The sequence below is a fragment of the Hypanus sabinus genome, chromosome 22 (assembly GCF_030144855.1).
Source record: "Hypanus sabinus isolate sHypSab1 chromosome 22, sHypSab1.hap1, whole genome shotgun sequence".
NCBI classification, from domain to species: domain Eukaryota; kingdom Metazoa; phylum Chordata; class Chondrichthyes; order Myliobatiformes; family Dasyatidae; genus Hypanus; species Hypanus sabinus.
Genome location: NC_082727.1, coordinates 63,653,060 through 63,675,890, shown reverse-complemented (window position 1 = coordinate 63,675,890; position 22,831 = coordinate 63,653,060). Strand labels below are relative to the sequence as shown.

Below are 22,831 nucleotides of genomic sequence, written 5' to 3'. Positions count from 1 at the left end.
CCAAGTACTGTTCTAAATTCTATGCCCTAATACTTTCTTACATAGGTCAATGGGAGTTTTTGGTTGGAGCTACATTGAGCTGTGAATCTGCTAATGGTGACCTGAGCGATGGAAATTGTGGCAAAGTTTATTTGAAACTATTGATTCAGTTTTTGATGTTCCCAATCAATGTTTCAGTTCCAGTGTACAATCTGACTGAGAACAGATGCAATCAGAAGAAAACAGATAAATTTTTTCATAATTTTCATGATATTTTTGAAACAATTATATTCATTTATTTATTTGAAGATTACAGCATGGAATAGGCCTTTCTGGCCCTTAGAGTCACACCACTCAGCAACCCTTGATTTAACTCTAGCCTAATCACAGGATGATTTACAATGACCAATTAACCTACCTAATTGTTCATCTCTGGACTGCGGGAGGAAACTAAGGCACCCAGAGAAAACTCCACAGGGAGAGTGTACACAGACTCCTTACAGATGATGGAATTGAACTACGAACTCCAACACACCTGCCCCTCCCAAGCTGTAATAGCACCATGCTAACCACCATGCTAGCACAACAATTTAGAGTGGAACCCAATGAAACGTGAAATGAATGCTCAGTGTATTGTCCAGGATAGGGAGGGATGGCAATGCTGAAGCAAAGGCATAAGATGGCATAGAGCAGCCGAGTATACAACACTACAAAGGGCTTAATATCAGCAACGATTGTTCCTGCGTCGCATACAGCACTCACTATTGATTTTAAAATGATTAGCAAGATCAATAAGTTGCTACATCATGATTGTTGTGTTTCATAGACAAACTGAAATAAAATTAACAAATATAACATTGAATAATGAAACTCAGAAGCATTAAGCATAATCTGATGAGGCCTGTGAAGTTACTTGGAGATTTTAATTGCTTTTCTTGCTGTGGGCCATCTTGGCAGATTGTAACGGCTGCTGCATGGTCATTTACTGCAGGATGGGAAGCCCTTCCCTGTCAGTGCTGACACTGAGTATGATCATATTAGAGAGGCGGAGCTCTGCAGAAACATGAGGCACAACAGTGCAAGCAGCTCATTTCTTCCTTTATGTTTGGGCTAATTTCAACAGGAAGCCCTTTTTAACATAGTGGGGAGGGTCAAATATTGAGGCTTTACTGAATTGAAGAACCTTTAGTTAAGGACGGAGAGCTAAAAGAAAAGATTAGGCACAAACTGCAGCTTGACTGCAAATTTTCAATGGCAGACAGTGCACAGTGAGCTAGAGCTTCTGTCACTCTAACGGTTAAAAGGTTTTAAGCACTGCAGATTTTTGTCTGGATTCACTACAATGTCTGAGAAGGACTCTGTGACTGAAGGCCAGATTGCAGGTAAGAGAGATTGTACTGTTGTCAATTTAAACTACGCTGCCGTGATCTGAAATTACTACCAGGAACATGACAGTACTTGCTGTCTTTTTCTTTCACTGCAATTCTTTTATATATATATATATAGGTGTAGGATCGTGACTGCCTGTAATATCCTGTTAAGTGTCTCTGGCTTCAATGCAGAGCCCAGCTATTGTAATAGTCACATGGATGTGGACTTGTGGGATTCAATGCCGCATAAGATTACAATAACTGATTTGTTCCAGGTGAAGAAACCCTGTGGCATAATCTTTTCATCTGGCCTTCCTCTTTTTAGTTACTTACTGTGGGCCTTTAATTTTAAGAGCCAGAGTGAAGCCAATCCATCTTTGAGATAATGTATACTATAATCTCAAATATTGCTTTTTCTTATGAAAATCATTTATTTACTTTTATTCAGTAAAATGTAATGGTTAAGATTTCGACATTGCTCCTCTGTGTATTGTTTATGGTAATAATTGATTTTAAGTAAGCTTACTTAAAGTGAATTCTAAATAAAACTAACAGAAATTTGTGACAAGATTGTTTTAAGTCTTTTTGGGAGGGCATTCTCTTAATTCTACCTGAATAATGTTGATCTCCAGAATTACATGTTACAGCTAAAGCATGGTAAATGAAGCTGAAAGTCAAAAGGACATTTAGTAATAATCTCTTGAAAATGTTCAAAAAATTCTAAGTGTGTTCATTTTAACTTTTACACTTACTATGTTAATCACCTTTACAATTGTGATATTATTAGACCATACTAACAAGGAAAGCTTTCTGTTTGATACTTAGTCTCCAGAGATATATAGAGATGTTTTACTTCATTGTCTAGACGCCATGACTTCTACTGAAGACCTGAAAGGATGCAATTGCACTTAAAGAAATAGTTCCCAAGACCTGATGAATTTGTCTGTACTCAAGAAATGCCTCACATTGACAGCTGATGTTGAAAGATCAAAACCATAGTGAATATTCAGGAAGGAGTACTAAAAACAAAGATTAAAATAGAGGAAAATAGCTTCATATACTTTAATTTCCTTTAATACTTAAAAGTTATTTCCTCCTTTGAAAGATTAGAGAAACAATTATAGTCCAGTAATAACTGAAAGGAAATAATGTTTTAATAGATTTTGCAATTTATTTTGGACTATTAAAAAGATCAAGTATATGTTCCTTTTGAGTTACAATAATGCTGCTGTAATTTTTTATTATTACATGACCATGTTTATTGATTTGCCTTTTTGATAATCACTTGTCATAATGATCACAGCAATCTTGGTGCAATGGTCATCTTGCACTCTCTTGCTGCAACACAGCATCACTGAGCAGTAAGTGTGTATATAATCCCACTGAAGTACATGCCAAATTGCAAAGACTGTTAGGCGTGGCTTTCAGTCGATTTTCAGATGCAGGTCCACTTATATGTTCGTTGATCAGAAGGTGTGTTTCTTCTTCTTGGGATGACTTCCTGTGTCAGATTTGTGGATTCTAAGGTGGCTAATGAAAAGATCACAGGAACCATAGTTTTCCAAAACTGGGGCAGGAGGTGCTTGATGGAGTGTGAGAGTGGGTAATTTGTGCGGTGATGCTCTTCCTCTGTCAATTACACAGATTCTCAGTGCGCTCCTTATAAAAGGGCTCAGGTTTTTTATTTATACCATGCACCTCTGTCATGGACTAGCACTGGTCTATATTTTTAAAGAAGTTTTGATCATATCCATTGTATAGTGCCCATCCAGTAAGTACAGAGTTGAGTATCATTGTGATTCACTCAAAACTAAGGAGGATGGAGGGATCTGACCATGCAAAAATCATTATGTGTTGGGAACCGAGAATTACTTTATAATTGCCATTGTACTGAGATAGAGTGTAAAGCTTATATATGCATGTCATCCAGATATCATTCCATACATTAGTACATCGAGGTAGCAGAAAGGAAAGCAGAAGGCAGAACAAAGTGTGGCAGTGCTCAGTAAGGGCCATGTTGAGGTAAACTGGGTGACCAGGAGTTCATCTTTCAGTGTATGAGAGGTCCCTTGAGGAGCCTGGTAACAGTTGGATAGTGTCCTAACCAACATTTTAGTCCAAAAGGACACATGACAAGTCTTATACCCCTGAGATTATTTAGTGTAGTAGTTAGCGCAACACTTTTACAGCTTGGGGTGTTCCAGAGTTTGGAATTCAATTCCAGTGCCACCTGTAAGGAGTTCGTATGTTCTCCCCATGATGGCATGTGATTTCATGAGCATAGCTAGGAACAACTTACAAATCACACAATGGAATATGAGATTAGTGTAAATGGATGGTTGATGGGTAGTGAGACCTCAGTGGACCAAAAGGCCTGTTTCCACCCGAAATCACTGAATGATTCTTTGACTCTTATTGCCTTCACTCACAAAGTTTCCAATAGTTTGACTTTGCAGAGAGGAAAAACCTTTCAGTTTATTTCCCCCTTTATTACAGGTTAAAGATAAGTATCAAATCAGCTGCATACATGTCTCCCATGTTAGAGAAAAACTGTTGACTTTTGTAAGCTATCATTTGCTTTTAAGAAGCTACAAGTGTTTGTCAGATTTTCACAATTCATTTTGTAATGTATATAAGTATCTTGGATGAGAATTACAGGTTACAATTAGTAGATATGCAAATTGATGATCCATACATAATGAAGATTATCCAAGGATGCAGGGGGAGATTGAAAAATTGGACTGAGCAGTGGCAGATGGAATTTAGCCCAAATAAGTGCAAGATAATCCACTTTTAGGGGTCAAATTCTGGTAAAATGTATAAAATAAATGACAGGGACAGTAGGAGTGTTGACGTACAGAGAAACCTCGTCACGCAAATCCCGTAGTTTCTGAAAATGGCAGCACAAATGAACAAATATTAAAAATAGCATTTGGTATGTTTTTCTTCCTAGTATAAGATTTGGAACATCATATTGCAGTTGTACAATAGATTGGTTAGACTACACTTGGAGTGGTGTGAACCGTTCTCTTTACCACACTGCAAGGATGATGTGATAACAATGAAGAGAGTCCAGGCTGTTCTCTGGAATGGAGGGCTGTAGTTATAAGGGAAGAGTAGATTGGTTGAGTTCATTTTCACTGGGGTGTAAAAGACCGAGGAGACTTTATAAGATAATTAAAATTATGAGAGCCATAGGTAGTGTAGATAGGATCTTTACACAAGGTCAGGGGAGTCAGATGCAGAGATCTTGATTTAGACCTGATGCATGGTTTCAACTCAAAATGTTGACAGTTCTTTTCCCCTCATAGATGCTGCTTGACTCGCAGATTATTTATTGCTGTATGTCTGGAGGGCACAGGTTTCAGGTGAGGGGGGAGAAATTTAAAGAAGATTTGAGGGGGTAGGCTTTTCATAGAGAGGGTGATGAATGAGCTGCCAATATCTAATTCATAGTGGAGGCAGTTATTATCACAACATTTAAAAAATATTTGCATGGGTACTTGGACAAGAAAAACTCTAGGATGAGAAGGCTCAGTCCCAGAATAGAACTGAGGTGAGGAAGGCAGGAGAATGAGTTTGAGAGGGAAGTAGATCAGCCATGATGAAATGGTGGGTTAGACTCAATGGGCCAAATGGCCTAATTGTTCTCCTATGTCTTTATATTCTTACAGTCTTAATTCAGACAAATGGGATTAGAATAAATAGACATCATGATCAGCATGGAAGAGGTGGGTCAAAAAGTTCTGTTTCTGTGCTGTAATTTCTGAATACTGTATTCTATGAAATTCACCTCCTCTACTGTGAAGGTCACTTTCTGCTGCTGTTGATAAGGGTCATCAGTCTTGAACGTTACCATTGTTGATTCATTGTATTCCCTTGACACAAAGTCGATTCAGCAAACTCAGCACCACCTTGGAGTATGTGCATCAAACGTGCTGAAAATGGAAAGCACTTGCTGCAGATCCGGTCCAGAAACAAGCCAGTTCTCCATTGCTTTCAACATGAGGAAACTACTGTAATAATCACAATATTAACACAAATATGATGCTTTTAGTCGACCAATGTGCATTTGATGCCATCAAGGAGAAGGTACAGGAGCCTGAAGACACACACTCAACGGTTCAGAAACAGCTTCTTCCCTGATGCCATCAGATTTCTGAATGGACAGTGAACCTATGAACACCACCTCAGTATTTTTTCCTCTCTTCCTGCATGACATTTTTTATATAGTTACCGTATATATTTCTTATTGTCATTTATAGTGTTTATTATTGTATTGCAATGTACTGCTGTTGCAAAACAATACATTTCACGACATATGCTAGTGATATTAAACTTGATTCTTGATTTCTCCACCAGAAAAAGCAGGATCACCCAGTGGCCACCCATTGTAATTCCACTTCCCATTCCCATTCCGCCATGTCCAACCATGGCCCCCTCCACTGTCATGATGAGGCCACACTTAGGTTGGAGAAACAGCACCTTATATGCCGTTTGGGTAGCCTCCAACCTCATGGCATGAACATCAATTTCTTGAACTTCCGGTAATTGTCACTCCTTCTCCTTCATGATTTCCCATCCTCATTTTCCCTTTTCTCCTTATCTCCTTGCCCGCCCATCACCTCCTTCTCGTGCTCCTTCTCCCTTTTCTTTTCTCGATAGCCTCCTATCTGTCTCACCAATCAACTTCCCAGCACTTTACATTGTCCCTCTCCCTTCAGATTTCACCTATGACCTTGTGTTTCTCGTTCCCTCCCCCCATCTTTTAAATCTGCTCTTCAGTCCTGCCAAGGGATTTCAGCCCAAAACGTCAACTGTGCTCTTTTCCATAGATACTACCTGGCCTGCTGAGTTCCTCCAGCATTTTGTGTGAGTTGCTTGGATTTCCAGCATCTGCAGATTTTCTCTTGTTTGTTGAATCTGATTCTGATTGCATTTTAAATAAATTTCTTGTTTGTCTTCAAAATACTGATCAAAGAATTTATTCCTTTTTTAATAGAAGTGACTTTGAAAGCAATGAATAATAAGTAAATTCAGTAATGACTAAAGAAACCCTAGAGAGCAAATGTGAAGGGCTTTAATGTGCGGGCGGCAGGGGAGCTGTATTAGTAAGGATACTAGAAAATATCATTTGGAGAACAGGCAAATAAAGTAGAATTGCTTCAGTGTCAGGCTGACTTGTCACTTTTCCAGGAAAATCAGTACTCAGAAATGGTAAAGGAGTAGGATTTAGCTTTCTGAGTTTTTGGAGAGAAAGTAGACAAGGAGTGTTGTCCTTAATCAAGCTGAAAGGAATTGAAGATTTCAGAGAAATCATACAGTAATAGAACATATGCTTTGTGGTAGGGGTTCTATCAATCTGTGGCTAGTGTGGGGAAAAAACACTGCCTGCCTGCAAGAAAATCAGGAACTCAGGCATTTACTGTCCTTGATTGATGACCTTTAATGGGTGGGTCCCATGAGATGGGGTAAGAGGTAGTTTACAATAATAAAAATTGCACTTAGGATAGGGCCGTAATTTACCATTGCTATTGCTCTCACTAGAATTTGTCTGCTCTTTTTTGATATACTTCTCCTCCAGTGCAAAGAGTGGAGCCAAAGGATGTGCAGTATGTTGACCTGTTTAGCAGTTGCTCACACTTACCCTACCTTCAGCATCACCTGAAAGTCAGATCAACAACTGACTCGCCCACCAACTGAGTGGAAGTTAAGATCATGGCTTCATCTTACGTTTGAATGAGATGTCAGAATGGTGTCATCAGAGCCAGCTGCTGCTTGCATCAAAAATGCTAATCTAATGACATAATACTGTATCAGCGCTAAACACACTTGAAGCAAATGTCCCTCTCTGCTACTTTCACACACCAGTTAGCTCATTCTTTATGTCATCATATAATATTGTTGAAATTCATTTGCAAGAGATGACATTTCTGAAAACCAGCATTTTTGATGCAAGCAGCAGCTGGCTCTGATGACTCTGTTCTGATATCTCATTCAAACGTAAGATGAAGCCACTATCTTAACTTCCACTGAGTTGGTGAGTGAGTCAGTCATTGGTCTGACTTGCAGGTGGTGCTGAGGGTAGGGTACGTGTGAGCAGCTGGTGAAGCATTCTATCAAAAAAGAGCAGACAAATTCTACAGTGAGAGCAATAGAAGGAGATGGGGATACATTACACTGTGCTGTGCATATCTCCCAGACTTACTGAATAGTCAAATCTATCCCAGAGACATTACCATCTCTTCTCCAATGGTCACAAAATCAATGGCAATTCTTTTAATCCAAGTGTTTAATTAGAGGAATGTGACAGGTGCTGGCCGCAACCCAAGTGGTGCAGCATTGCACTATAATATATGACGCTCACAGCTGCGGCATGATTTGCTAAAAGCACTTATCCATTATGAAAAATCAATGACATTGGCTATAGATGGCTGAAATCAGATGCATTTGTGAGTTTCATGTTGAAGATATACTGGTGATTAGTGAGAGCTTACTGGAATACATCAGTAAACTCCAAACATAAATTCTGCAGATGCTGGAAATCCAGAGCAACACAAACAAAATGCTGGAGGAGCTCCAGGGTCAGGCAGCAACTATAGAATTGAATAAACAGTCAATGTTTCAGGCTGAGACCCTTCATCAGGACTGGAAAAGAAGGGGGGAAAATGCCAGAATAAAAAGGTAGGAGTGGGGGAGAGAGGAAGGAGGATTGCTAGAAGGTGATTGGTGGAGCCAGGTGGAGAAGAAGGGTAAAGGGCTAGAGAAGAATGAATTTGATAGGAGAGGAACCTAGACCATGGGAGAAAGGGAAGGAGGAAGGGTACCAGGGGGAGTTGAGAAGAGTAAGAGTAGGGAATAGAAGAGGAAGGGGAAGGGAAAAAATATTACCTGAAGGAGAAATCAATATTCACACCATCCGATTGGAGGTTAGCCAGATAGATTGTGAAGTGTTGCTCCTCCATCCTGAGGGTGGCCTCATCATGGAGCAAGAGGAGGTCATGGACCCGTGTGTCAGAATGGGAATAGGAACTAAAATGGTTAACCACCGGGAAATTCCTCACTTGGCAGATGTAGCAGTGGTGCTTGTCGAAGCGGTCTTCTAACTTATGACATAGAGAAGCCTGCATTGGGAGCACTGTATGCAATGCTGTTGCTTCACCTGGAAAGACTATTTACAGCCCTGAAGGGAGGTGAGGGAGGAGTGAATTGGCAGATGTAGCAGGTGGTATGTAAAGATGTGTTTGCTGGTAGGATCTCTTTGGAGATGGCAGAAGTTGCAGAGAATGACTTATTGGATGCAGAGGCTCATGGGGAATGCAGAGGTTAGGACAAGAGGAACTCTATCCTTAAGGCAGTAGGGAAATGAGATGAGCGCAGATGTCTGAGAAATGGAGGAGATGCAGGTGAGGGCAGCATCAATGGTAGAGGAAGAGAAACCTCGTTCTTTGAAGAAGGAGGACATTTCTGATGTCCTGGAAATAAAAGCCTCATCCTGGGAACAGTTGCAGCAGAAACGAAGGATCTGAGATAAGGAAATCACATTTTTACAGAAAATATGGGGGGGGGGGAGAGAGGAGAGAGGTATAGTCAAGATAGCCATGGGAATTGGTAGGTTTATAAAAGATATTGGTAAACAGTTTTGTCTCTGGAGATAGAGGCAGAGAGATCAAAAAAGGGGAGGGAGGTATCAGAAATGGACCATGAACTTAAGGACATGGTGGAAGTTGGAGGCAAAATTGATGAAATTGTCAAGCTCAGAATGGATGCATGAAACAGCACCAATGCAGCAGAAGAGTTGAAGAGCATTACCAGGGAAGGCTTGGAATATGAACTGTTTTACAATGTATGTATTATTGAACTCTTCCTTTGCTTTGAGAGAGGGTTTAAAAATGAGAGTAAGGTTTTCTTCTAACAGGTGCTTAGTGACAGAGGTTGCAGAAGCATCACACACATTATTCAGAGCTGTTTACTGAGGTTCAGCTATATTCTGCTAGGGGAGCACAGTAGTGCAATTGTTTTACAGTGCCAGCAATCACCACTCGGGGTTTGATTCCCGCTGCTTTTGTACACTCCCCCATGACTGTGTGGGGTTCTCCCCACATTTGGAAAAGATGTCTGATTCGGGTTATTGAGTTGTAGGCATACAATGTTAGCACCAGAAGTGTGGCAACACTTGGGGGATGTCCCAGCACAAAACTTACACTGTGTTGGTCATTGATGCAAAATAACACACCAATATATGTTCATCTACATGTGACAAATAAAGATCATCTTTGTTGATACATAAAAATATGACTGTTCGAAAAAAAACACAAAGGAAATTACAGCATAGAAATACGTGTTTCACCCCAACAAATCCACATTGGCAACTGCCTAAAATTTATTCCTTTTTCCTTCCATTTAATTTTCATAGTCTCACAATCCCTGGGCGAGGCTCAGTTTTAATCTCTCCCTCTCAGGTGTAGAGTGCCCTCCTGCATCAAATTATCCACCATTGTCCCTGTACCAGAAAACATGCCAGAACAACTGGTGTTCTGTCACACTCTCCTCAATAACAAGTAAATGCTTTCAGAAGCTGGTCAAAGATTACATCTGCAGCTTGCTACTACCCAAACTGGACCCCCTACAATTCACCTACCGGCAAAACCCATCAACAGATGATGCAATAGCCACTGCTCTACACACTGTCCTTACACATCTGGAGAAGACAGATGATGCAATAGCCACTGCTCTACACATCTGGAGAAGACGGATGATGCAATAGCCACTGCTCTACACATCTGGAGAAGACGGATGATGCAATAGCCACTGCTCTACACATCTGGAGAAGACAGATGATGCAATAGCCACTGCTCTACACATCTGGAGAAGACAGATGATGCAATAGCCACTGCTCTACACATCTGGAGAAGACAGATGATGCAATAGCCACTGCTCTACACATCTGGAGAAGACAGATGATGCAATAGCCACTGCTCTACACATCTGGAGAAGACGGATGATGCAATAGCCACTGCTCTACACATCTGGAGAAGACAGATGATGCAATAGCCACTGCTCTACACATCTGGAGAAGACAGATGATGCAATAGCCACTGCTCTACACATCTGGAGAAGACAGATGATGCAATAGCCACTGCTCTACACATCTGGAGAAGACAGATGATGCAATAGCCACTGCTCTACACATCTGGAGAAGACAGATGATGCAATAGCCACTGCTCTACACATCTGGAGAAGACAGATGCTTATGTGACGATGCTGGTTTTGGACAGTTCAGCATTCAAAAGCACACTTCCATCCAGGCTTGACAGGAAGCTCAGAGACCTTGGTCTTAACCCTACCTTGTGCATTTGGATCCTGGACTTCCTGTCAGATCGCCGGCAGGTAGTAAGAGTGGGCTCCCTCACCTCCAGCCCTCTGACTCTCAACACAGGAGCCCCTCCGGGCTGTGTACTAAGTCTCCTCCTTTATCCATGACTGCGTCGCCACTCACAGCTCTAATCTGCTAATTAAATTTGCTGACGACACCACATTGATTGGCCTAATCTCAAACAGTAATGAAGTGACCTACAGGGAAGAAGTCCTCCCTCTGACATGGTGTTATCAAGAAAACAACCTCTCCCTCAATGTCACAAGAACAAAGGAGCTGGTTGTGGATTCCCGGAGGAATGGAGACAGGCTAATCCCTAATGACATCAATGGATCTGGGGTTGAGAGGGTGAACAGCTTTAAGTTCCTCAGCATCTACATCACCGAGGACCTCGCGTAATCTGTATGCATCAGCTGTGAGCTGAAAAAGGCACAACAGCGCCTCTTTCACCTCAGATGGTTGAGGATGTTTGGTACGGGCCCCCAAATCCTAAGAACTTTCTACAGGGGCACACTTGAGAGCATCCTGACTGGCTGCATCACTGCCTGGTATGTGAACTGTACCTCTCTTAATCACAGGACTCTACAGAGAGTGGTGCAGACAGCCCAGTGCATCTGTAGTTGTGAACTTCTCATGATTCAGGCCATTTACAAAGACAGGTGTGTAAAAAGTACCTGAATAATCATTGGGGACCCAAGTCACCCCAACCACAAACTGTTCCAGCTGCTACCATCCAGGAAATGGTACTGCAGCATGAAAGTCAGGACCTACAGGCTCTGGGACAGCTTCTTCCACCAGGCCATCAGACTGATTTGAGTGTATTTCTATGTTACATTGACTGTTCTATTTATTTAAATTATTATAAATTACTATGATTGCACATTGCACATTTAGACAGAGACTTAACGTAAAGATTTTTTTACTCCTCATGTATGTGAAGCATGTAAGAAATAAAGTCATTACAATTAAATGAGAGGCATTGATCACATGGATAGTCAGAGGCTTTTTCCCAGGGTTGAAATGGCTAACACGAGAGAGCACAGTTTAAAGGTGCTTGGAAGTAGGTATAGAGGAGATGTCAGGGGTAAGTTTTTTACTCAGAGAGTGGTGAGTGTGTGGAATGGGCTGCCGGCGATGGTGGTGGAGGCAGATACGATGGGGTCTTTTAAGAGGGTCCTGGATAGGTACATGGAACTTAGAAATATAGAGGGCTATGGGTAACTCTAGGTAATTTCTGCAATTCTGCTGTTGCCTCTTTAATTCATATGTTTTGGTTTTGCCCTACAATTGAAAAGTTTTGGCGGGAAGTATTTCATACCTTTTCTGCCTTGTTTGGTATTATTGCAAATGAAGATATAACTTTAAATACTCCTAACCTACAGGTTTTAGTTTTTACCTCTCTTTTAGCAAGAAGAGCAATCTTGCTTAAATGGAAGGAGACTACCCCTCCTACACATCTTCAATGGCTACGTGATATTATGTCTTATTTAAATTTAGAAGAGATCCGCTGCTCAGTCTTAAATTTGAAACAATCTTTTTATGATATTTGGGGACCTTTCCTAAATTACTTTTCCGATTTATAAAGTTTAACAGTGCATAGACTTTTATGTATATTTTTATCTTCTCTTCTTAAGTGAGTATGTTTTTTTTTCTAATTATCCATTGTCATCCATCAGCTTTTTTCTTTGGTAGTTGGTAGGGGGTTGACTTTTTTTATATAAAAAAATTCTTTTTGATGTATGACTTATCTTTAAATTTTTGATTACAGAGTGGTATACCTTTATATGTTATGCTATTTTGATCAACTTTATTACAATATATGAATATACACAAGTTATGTTGAGATGTATCTATGTGTTGCACTCTGTAAATCTTGTTTTTATTCTTCTGAATAAAAATATTGTAAAAAGAAAGGTAATTTCTAAAGTAAGGACATGTTCGGTACAGCATTTTTGTCCAAAGGGTCTGTATTGTGCTGTAGGTTTTCTATGTTTCTATGTTTCTAATTCAATTCAATTGTGTTTTCTCGACTAGATCTACATTCAGTTTTGTAACTATGGACCTCAGTCTGCACATCTCAATTTTTCATCTATCCTGGACTTGCCCTATGCTTTCATATTTGTAATTCCTTCAATTACTCAAATCGATACAGTCCATTGTAAAAAAAGATCAATATTAATATTGGATCAAACTAGTTAAATATATTTTCAAAATTTTTAAAGATATGAACAATTATAAGCCCAAGGAACAGGGTTTCCATCTGTACCAATAAAAGGCAATAGTTAACAATAGTCAAGTTGTTACAAGTACCTGGCCTTGAAATTATTTGAATTAACTTTCATTGCAGATTTATGTTTGTTTCTTAAAGAGTGATATAATAATTTCCTAGTGTACAATGTACAGTCGTTACTGATAGAGTATTTGGCACTTTTAACAGAAAGAATCTGTTTCTTTTTTCCAAAGGAGAAGTGGCATGTTGGATGGTTGGTGTTACAATTAGACCTCTATGGTACCACACAGAACAACGAACCACACAGGCCCTTTGCCCCATGATGTGTCAACCTTTCAGCTCACTCCAAGATCAATCTAACCTTTCCCGCATAGCTCTCCAATTTTCTTTTATCCATATACCTAAGTGTATGTTAAATGGGCCTAATGTATTTATATCTACCAACACCTACCTGCACCCTCCCTCCCCTTCCATGGCAGTCCATTCCATGCACCTATCACTCTCTGTGTAAAAACCCTATGTCTGGCATCACCACTGTACTTTCCTCCTATCACCTTAAAATTATGCTCCTCGTGTTAGCTTTTGCTGCCCTGCGAAACTTGTACTGACTATCTTATGCCTCTTATCATCATGTAAACCTCTAACAAGTCACCTCTCATCCTCCATTGCTCCAAAGAGAAAAGTCCTAGCTCACCCAACCTATCCTCATAAGACATGTTCTCTAATCCAGGCAGAATCCTGGTAAATCTCCTCTGCCCCATCTCTAAAGCTTCCACATCTTTCCTGTAATGAGGTAACCAGGAAAGAACCAATAATTAAGTTGTTCAACATGTTCATACACAGTGGTAAAGGAAGGAGACTTGTTGAGTCCCTTTGAGGGGATAGTGCATGTCTTGAGATTTTGCTGAATGAGTCTACTGCCAGGTTCAAGGTTACATTTCCCACAGCCCGGAACATTAGCAACTAAGAAATCCCCAATACCACTTGGTCCGGAAGTCCAGGACAGTATGTGAACAAACGCTAGCTATTTGCTAGTGGTTGCCACTATGAGACTGCTGATGGGCTCCTGCTTAATTGAGACCAATGCAATCAAATGGATGGAATGTCACTTTTGACTTGGATTCTTTTTTTTGTAAGGCATACAGATTAGAAAACCTACAGCACAATACAGGCACTTTGGCCCACAATGCTGTGCCGAACATGTACTTACTTAGAAATTATCTAAGGTTACCCAGAGCCCTCTATTTTTCTAAGATCCACATACCTATGCAGGAGTCTCTTAAAAGACCCTATCGTATCTGCCACCACCACTGTCGCCAACAGCTTATTCCACGCACTCACAACTCTTTGCGTAAAAAACTTACCCCTGACATCTCCTCTGTACCTACTTCCAAGCACCTTAAAACTGTGCCCTCTCATGCTAGCCATTTCAGCCCTGGGAAAAAGCCTCTGACTATCCACATGATCAATGCCTCTCATCATCTTATACACCTCTGTCAGGTCACCTCTCATCCTCTGTCGCTCCAAGGAGAAAAGGCCAAGTTCACTCAACCTATTCTCATAAGGCATACTCCCCAATCCAGGCAACATCCTTGTAAATCACCTCTGCACCCTTTCTATGGTTTCTGCATTCTTCCTATAGTGAGGCGACCAGAACTGAGTACAATAGTCCAAGTAGGATCTGACCAGGGTCCTATATAGCTGCAACATTACCTCTCAGCTCCTAAATTCAATCCCACAATTGATGAAGGCCAATGCACCGTATGCCTTCCTAACCACAGAGTCAACGTGCACAGCAGCTTTGAGTGTCCTATGGACTCAGACCCCAAGATCCCTCTGATCTTTTACACTGCATAAGAGTCTTACCATTAACACTATATTCTGTCATCATATTTCAACTACCCAAATGAACCACCTCACACCTCAAATTTCTTACTATCTCTTCTTTCAATGTCGACTGTACTTCTTCCTATAGATGCTGCCTGGCCTGCTGCGTTCCACCAGCATTTTGTGTGTGTTGCTTGAATTTCCAGCATCTGCAGATTTCCTCATGTCTGCACCTCACACTTATCTAGGTTGAATTCCATCTGCCACTTCTCAGCCAGGTTTTGCACCCTATCAATGTCCTGCTGTAACCTCTGACAGCCCTCCACACTATCCACAACATGCCCAACCTTTGAGTCATCAGCAAATTTACTAACCCATCCCTCCACTTCCTGATTATGGTAGAAACATCATCCTTGGAATTTGAAGGATATTATTACTGAGGTATTTTGGAACAGAACTTACCCTGCTTCTTTGATCCTGTCATTAATCACACTCATTTAGGCAAATGTAATGTGATCCTTTGTTGATTCTATTCTATATGTGAAGAACTGAAGCGAGGTGCAGTGAGGTTTCTGAGAACTGAAGAGAAGGTATCATATTGAAAAGGACAGAGGTTTCTTGCTGAAACTGTTACTAGTTAAACCTGAGAAAGGAAGGAGAAGTCCCCTCAGACCTTCCCATTCCATGTGAGTTAGTATTACACACTATTGGGAAGAGTGGGAAATCGAAGGGTACCCTAGCTGTACCTCCTCCGCTTCCTGCTCTTGCTCTTTAGAGAGACAAAAGGCAGTGGACCCATCTGTTACAGGAGAAATCTAATAATTGATGGAATCAGCGGTATTTGAAGAAGCCTGTTTTCTCAGTTGCCTACTGTATCCCAGCTCCTCTGAGTGAAAGCAGAGAATGTAAAAGGGAAATCAGTGTTATTATAAACAGAGCTTGAAGTATATAGGGGATGGGCCATGTACCTCAAATGCTTAATTATTCCAAGGTCTTTCCTGCTTTATAACTTATTGGAAAATCAAAATAAGCTATTTTTAAAATAATGCCTTTACACCAGAGTTACATGTTTAGAATTGAATTCTTTCAAAAGATTTCATGCATTGAATGCCTGCTTTCAGTATCCTTAGCATTTTCACCTAGCAGGATGGGTTTTCAAAAATGGATTGTTAACAAAATAGCATCAAGGAAGCACAGTAAATAATAATAGGTTTCTCCAATCAAATTATACATTTACAGAAATAAAGCAAAAACCTATCTTGTTTAAAATTTTGCTTTTCAATTTTTTCTACAATCCTTCAATATGAAGAATAAGATTGGTGGGTTATACAATTTTATATATTTTGTGAGGGATTGTGTTTCAACAATACTCTTTTTCCCTTAAGGTTGTAAATCAATGTGTTTTATGACAGTGGTAAATTAGCAGGATGAGATCAGGTCTTTTTGATACATTTTCTCTTGGGATTATCAACATTATTCTTTAACAAGATGGTTGGGTAAGTCACTCTGTCATTCTGTGGGTATTGTTAGCTCATTACCTTGATGAGAAATTGCTCATTACTGCAGTCCTGTGAATGCTCCCTGTCCCTGCTTATTCACTTCAGAAATAAATAAATTCAGGCTAGCAGAAGGGAGGAGCGCTCTACACCTCCTTTGTATCTTCACCCTGCCACCCTACATGCAATTTTAATGGCAATTAGTACAATATATACTTTCTCAATAAACAATAAGCTGTTGTTATGCAAAGACTCAGACGGACAATCCAAGCAGTTCTGGATGAGGCAAGTTGGCCCTTTTTTAAATGATACCACTCCTTTCTTAATACAGCCAGCCCTCCTTATCCATGAATTACGCATGCGCGTAGGTTATTATAAATAATCTAGAGATGATTTCAAGTATACTGGAGTATGTGCATAGGTTATCATGGATTGGGATCAAAAAAAACTGGAAGTTCTCTTACTAAGCAAGTTGGAACAGGTACATCCGGTATTATTTAGCATCAGTTAGTCAAACGTTAGTCTTAGTATATAGTATATATTTTACCTTTATATGCATATAACAGTTAAGAATCGTATGTACTTCAATAACTAAACCACTGCGTTGCTTAGTAATAATTGTAGCTTTCATCGGGGCAGGGCCTTTCTCACTTTATCTTTAAGAATTGTTCCGATCGTTGACCGACTGTAGCCTAACGCTTTTCCAATGACCGATGGCGTTTCACCTCTTTCTGATCGCTTTATTATTTCTACTTTATTTTCAATTGTGATCATGATTATTTTCGTGAACAGAAACACTGCAGATTCAGAGCTGTGCTGGGTCCTAAAGTCACTGCACTGAGACAGGTTAAATAAGGGACTTGAGCATTCACATTTTTTGGTATCCGCGAGGGGTCCCGGAACCAATCCCTCATGGATAAGGAGGGCTGACTGTGCCTTTGAACTCAATGCTGTCATTTCATTTCTGATTGTACCACTGTCCTACTCCTCGGTCTAAGTATACCACTGTGCAGCTGGGTGTTGGAATTCCTAACAAACTGACCTCAGATAGTCAAGATACAGAACTGTTCCTCCCTCCCGATCATCATCATCAACATGGGTGTCCTCTGGGACTTTGTGCTGAGCCCACTGCTGTTCACTCTGCACACTCATGACTTCATGGCTAAACACCCAAGTGATCACTTTGTCAAGCAGGTTGATGACATGATTGTGGTGAAGCTCATCACTAAAAATGATGAGGTGACCTACAGAGAGGAGCTAGAAGAGCTCAAGGCCTGGTTCTTGGCAAATAGTCTTTTTCTCGATGTCACCAAGGCAAAGGAGATGGTATCAACTTCAAGAGAACTGGCATTACACTCCTTTACACTGTGTATTAGAGTTAACATTAACCACCCTTGAATCTTGTATCTTCAGCTGTCACGGGCCTAAGCAGCCCTCCCCAATCTTCATCACTTCTTTACAACTCTCAGAAAACATTGTTCTTAAAAGCCTATGTTAATGCCTCCTCTTTAGGCAAACATTAATGCTTTTACTTGGGCAGTCTCTCAGGAATGATGATGATTTCCTTCCACTGTAATTTTGTGGGTTCTAAGTGGCAGATGAAGCCAATGTGTGATCCACAACATCAGGTGCCTGATGAGCTGTGTGGATAGTTTATGAGTTGGTCCATTCCTTTTACCATTTAGGCTGAAAGCTTATGTACTCCTGATATTGTGGTTATCAATATCATACCGATTGTCCCATTTCTGGTTTGAGTAGTCTTAGTTGAAAGATTCACAAGAGTCAATAGGATTCCCAAGAGTAAGTGTCATATTTCTCCATGGTGAGCTTTGAGCGCATACCTAGTCTGTCCATCTGGAAATCTCTTCCCATGACTAAGTTCGGAATAGTGTGTCAATTTTGCAAGCTTGGTATTGAGCATGCAATCAGTGAGGCCAGCCCAACAGAGTCAACTGAATATAATTAGGGCTTTTTTGGTGGAGATGTATCTTGGGAGGGGTCACCAACATTAGCTTACTTGTCATTTCTATGACTTTAGAAGACTTAACAGAGGCAGTGTGGCTTCTGTCCAGTGTCTTGATGTCTCTGTTGCAGGAAATCAAGTCTGAGAAACATAAGGGAAGGCAGGTCTGAGATCTGATCTTCAAATACTATCAATTGAAGGCAATGTTGGTACACTTAAGGTGGCAGAAAATTCAGTCATGGAATGTCTACCTTTGCTGAGGTAGAGCACTGAGGTATGAGAAGGCACTTGTACTTTCCAGGATTCCGTCAAGAACCCTTTTGTTGGAGGACAGTGTTTATTTTATTTGTTTATTGGTTTATCATTGTCACAGGTATCAAGGTACAGTGAAAAGTTTGCTTGCACATGTTTATACAGAACAGATCATTACACAATGCATTGAGCTAGAACAATGTAATAATGCAGAATTATGTGTAAAAGCTACTGAAAGAAGCAGAGCAGGTACATGATAATATGTAAGATAATAGTAAGATAGATTGTGAGGCCAAGAGTCTATCTTATCGTTGCACTTAGCAGGGGAAATTGAAATGGGAACCTTTGGCTTGAGGGCGGGTTTTTTATCTCAAGTAGGATTTGTATGAAAAGCCTTGGGATTATTTTGTACAATTTTAGGAATGCAATATCAATGTCAGTGAGCATGCAGGGTTGAAGATGACGGAAACAACTGGGTGTGAAAATTAAATGATTTCAGTAGTTCAACTAGTCAAGAATTATGAAGGTATTGACAATTATCTTGAATGCTGCAATGAAAATGAAGATTTGGAGGATGCAGTCATCGATAGTACTGTATGGAGGCAGTTCATTATCTGCATGAGGGATTTGTCTTTTTTACGCTTTTTAACTATTTTTACGAAACCTCAGCTAATGCCACTTAGTTGTACCAAAATGTACTGATCCCAATGTGTCTCAAGTAACTGAAATCCATTCCTACCTTTACTATGACTGGTACTGCCATTGGCCTCAAGCTGCAACCTTTCCAGATTCAACTTGTTTTTGAACATTAGAGGGATCAAAAACAAAATGACCAGTAGAGTTTCAGAACATTGTCTACTCACTTTGTTTTCACTGTTGCTTTTATTTTGAACCGAAGAGAGTCAAGATTATATGCTCAATACCTGTTCATTTACCAGATTACGATAGAGATCTGCAATTGAGTAATGACATAACATGATTTGTGGAATTTGTTGCCACATGCAGCAGTGGAGCCCAGGTCATTGGGTGTATTTAAGGCAGAGATTGATAGGTTCTTGATTAGACATGGCATCAAAGGTTACGGGGAGAAGGCTGGGAACTGGGGCTGAGAAGGAGATAGAATAAAGGATCAACCTTGACTGAATGGCGGAGCAGACTCGATGGGCCAGATGGCCTAATTCTGCTCCTATGTCTTATGGTCTTATGATGAGTGGAATGTGGTAATCAGTCCCACAATTATTTTTTATTAGGGAAATTGGCGGAATCTTAAAATATCTTCTAAAATATCTACAAAACTACTAGTAATTCACAAAGTGTTATAAAATAAAATCAGAAATTGATTTGTGAGGAAGTCATAACAGTGGGTAATGGAATGTGGGTGGGGAACTGTGTCCTGTTAGAGTGATGGGAAGAAAGGGACATTAATGTGGGGAATGAATCTGTGGTCACCTGTCTTTAGATGAATCTGGTGGGATCCTTTTCCTAATTTCCATCTGGAGCAACAATCTACTAGAGCAGGGGTTTCCAACCTTTTTTATGTCATGGGCCAATATCATTAAGCAAGGGGTCCATGGACTCAACATCATTTGTGGGAGGGAAAGATCTAGTGGTAAACTTACATTCATGTTCTTTTCGCATTAATCGAGTCTTGAAAAGCAACCAGAAAGCTCAATTGTTCCACAAAGGCTCTCATTCTTAAACTTCAGTTAAACATTCAAGAAATTGTGTAAGTTTCCAAAAATACTTGTTAATTCCAGTTTTCTCGATGATCTCATAGAATGATGGGAAAACTGCTGCAAAAATTCTTCCCAGTGTTTCAACAATTTGTGAAACAGCCTCCATTCCAAAATGTTAATAGAAATGACTATTGTAGAAACTTGGACTTCTTAATCATATTTACACCTGATATTAACACCAGTATTCATTTTTATTCTTCTGATTCACTTGTAGTTTTTAAAATTAATTTTATCCCCTGCCCATTATTATTCTGGCATTTCCCCCTTCCTTTCCAATCCTAATAAAGGATCCCAGCCCAAAATGTTGACTGTTTATTCACTGCCATAGATGCTGCCTGAGTGGATGATTTCCTCCAGTATTTTGTGTGTGCTTATTATCTAAATGCAAACTGTTGTTGTTTGCAACTGCTATTTCCAAATAAGGTGGGTGGATGCTTTTACGTAGTCTAACTGGAACCAATAAGTGGATTGGTTTACAAAGATTGCTCAATAAAGTTATAAAGGACATACCAGGCAGCTGGTTGCTGCTTGGTTTGGCTTCCAGGCTGGGCTTGCACAACTGGGTCATGATGTTTAGAACTGAGGTCATTCATAATGTTTAGAACTGAGGCAAGACTCCGAGTTTAAGAAATATAGTGCCATATACTGTTACTTTACAGTAGTAAGAATGAAAGAAGGCATATGGCATATTTACTTTCATCGCTCAGGGCAGGAAATTTAAAGACACAATAGACTGCAGATGCTGGAATTTGGACCAAAATTGGTCTGGAGGAACTCAGCAGGTTGAACAGCAGTTGTGGTTGAAAAAGAATTGTTGACATTTCAGGTCAAAACCTTTTGTGAGGTCCTAAAATGTCAACAATTCCTGTCTACCTACAGATACTGCTTGATCCTCTGAACTTCTCCAGAAGATTGCTTATGGCATAGAGTATAAAGGTTGATACATTATGTTGCAGTGTTACTGGTTAGACCATACTCAGAGTACAGAGTGCAGCACTGGTCACCACACTATGAAAAGAACGCGTTTGCACTGAGTTGGAGGACTTTAATTAAATGGGATTAGTGTAGATGGGCAAAGTGGTCAGCAAAAGGATGCCAGGCCAAAGACTCCTCTTTTATGCTCGACAGTTCTGTGACAATAAGATCTGGGAGAACCACTCACAAACTGGAAGACCTAGCTGGCTCTGTGCTGAAGTGACCATGTAGATGTGTTACACACACAAACTGCTGGAGGAACTCAGCAGGTCAGGCAACATCTATAGAGGGAAATGAAACAGGGTGGCATGGTGGCGTAGTGGTTAGTATTACACTTTACAGTACTGGTGACCCAGGTTCAATTCCTGCCGCTGCCTTTAAGGAGATTGTACTCTTTCTTCTTCTCTGGTTTCCTCCCACAATCTAAAGACATACCGGTTGGTGGGTTAATTGGTCATTGTAATTTGTCTCACAATTAGGCTAGGATTAAATCGGGAGGTTGCTGAGTGGCTAGGCACTGTATCTCAATAAATAAATAAATACATACATACATTTGACATTTCGAGTCGAGAACCTTCATCAGAGTCACAGTCTAAATGGTTGACTGTTCATTCCCCTCCATGGACGTTGCCTGACCTGCTGAGTTCCTCCAGCAGTTTGTGAGCATTGCTCAAGATTTCTAACATCTTCAGAATTGAATTAAATTGAATTGACTTTATAACTTACATCCTTCATATGCACGAGGAGTAAAAATCTTTACATTACGTCTCCGTCTATATGTGCAATGTGCAATTTATAGTAATTTGTAATAAATACTATGTACAACAGGACAGTCAATATAACATAGAAATACAGTTGCGTCAGCATGAGTTAATCAGTCTGGTGGCCTGGTGGAAGAAGCTGTCCTGGAGCCTATTGGCTCTGGCTTTATGCTGTGCTAAGGATTCCTGACGGTAACAGCTGGAACAGTTTGGGGTTGGGGTGACTTGGGTCCCCATTGATCCTTCAGGCCCTTTCTACACCTCTGTCTTTGTAAATGTCCTGAATAGTGGGAAATTCACATCCACAGATGTGCTGGGCTGTCCGCACCACTCTCTGCAGAGTCCAGTGATGGAGGGAGGTACAGTTCTCATACCAGACAGTGATGCAGCCAGTCAGGATGCTCTTAACTGTGCCCCTACAGAAAGTTCTTAGGATTTGGGGGCCCAGAACAAACTTTTTCAACTGTCTGATGTGAAAGAGGCACTGTTATGCCTTTTCCACCATACAGCCAGTATGTACAGATCCCATGAGATCCTTGGTGATGTTTATCCCGAAGAACTTAAAGCTGTTCACCCTCTCAACCCCAGACCCATTGATGTCAAAAGGGATTAGCCTGTATTAAGGGCTGAATATTTCATATTTTGGTGTAAATGTAACAAATATTCGGGACTCATGAATCTATTGTAATCGAGTTGTTATCTTGGCATGATGAATCAATTTATATTGAGTATTTACTATTGAGCTTAACACTTATATGAAAGCATATTGTTGAATTCTCTTATCCACTTATTGTCACTTGATACCTATGTTCTACCCCATAATTTTCAAAGTTCCAAATAAATTTATTATTATTTAAGTAATTCTA

At 40.3% G+C, this 22,831-nt stretch overlaps 1 protein-coding gene across 2 annotated transcripts in view; it reads left to right on the top strand.

Moving 5' to 3' along the window:
* Nucleotides 1-1,031: 1,031 nt before the first annotated feature.
* The window catches only part of hspa12a (heat shock protein 12A), a 115,428-nt gene continuing 93,628 nt past the window's right edge, over nucleotides 1,032-22,831 (top strand). For both annotated transcript variants that reach the window (XM_059947927.1, XM_059947925.1), the window contains exon 1: nucleotides 1,032-1,361. In XM_059947927.1, the coding sequence (XP_059803910.1) occupies nucleotides 1,322-1,361 (40 nt within the window). In that variant the 5' untranslated portion in view covers nucleotides 1,032-1,321. The remainder of the gene's footprint in view (nucleotides 1,362-22,831) is intronic.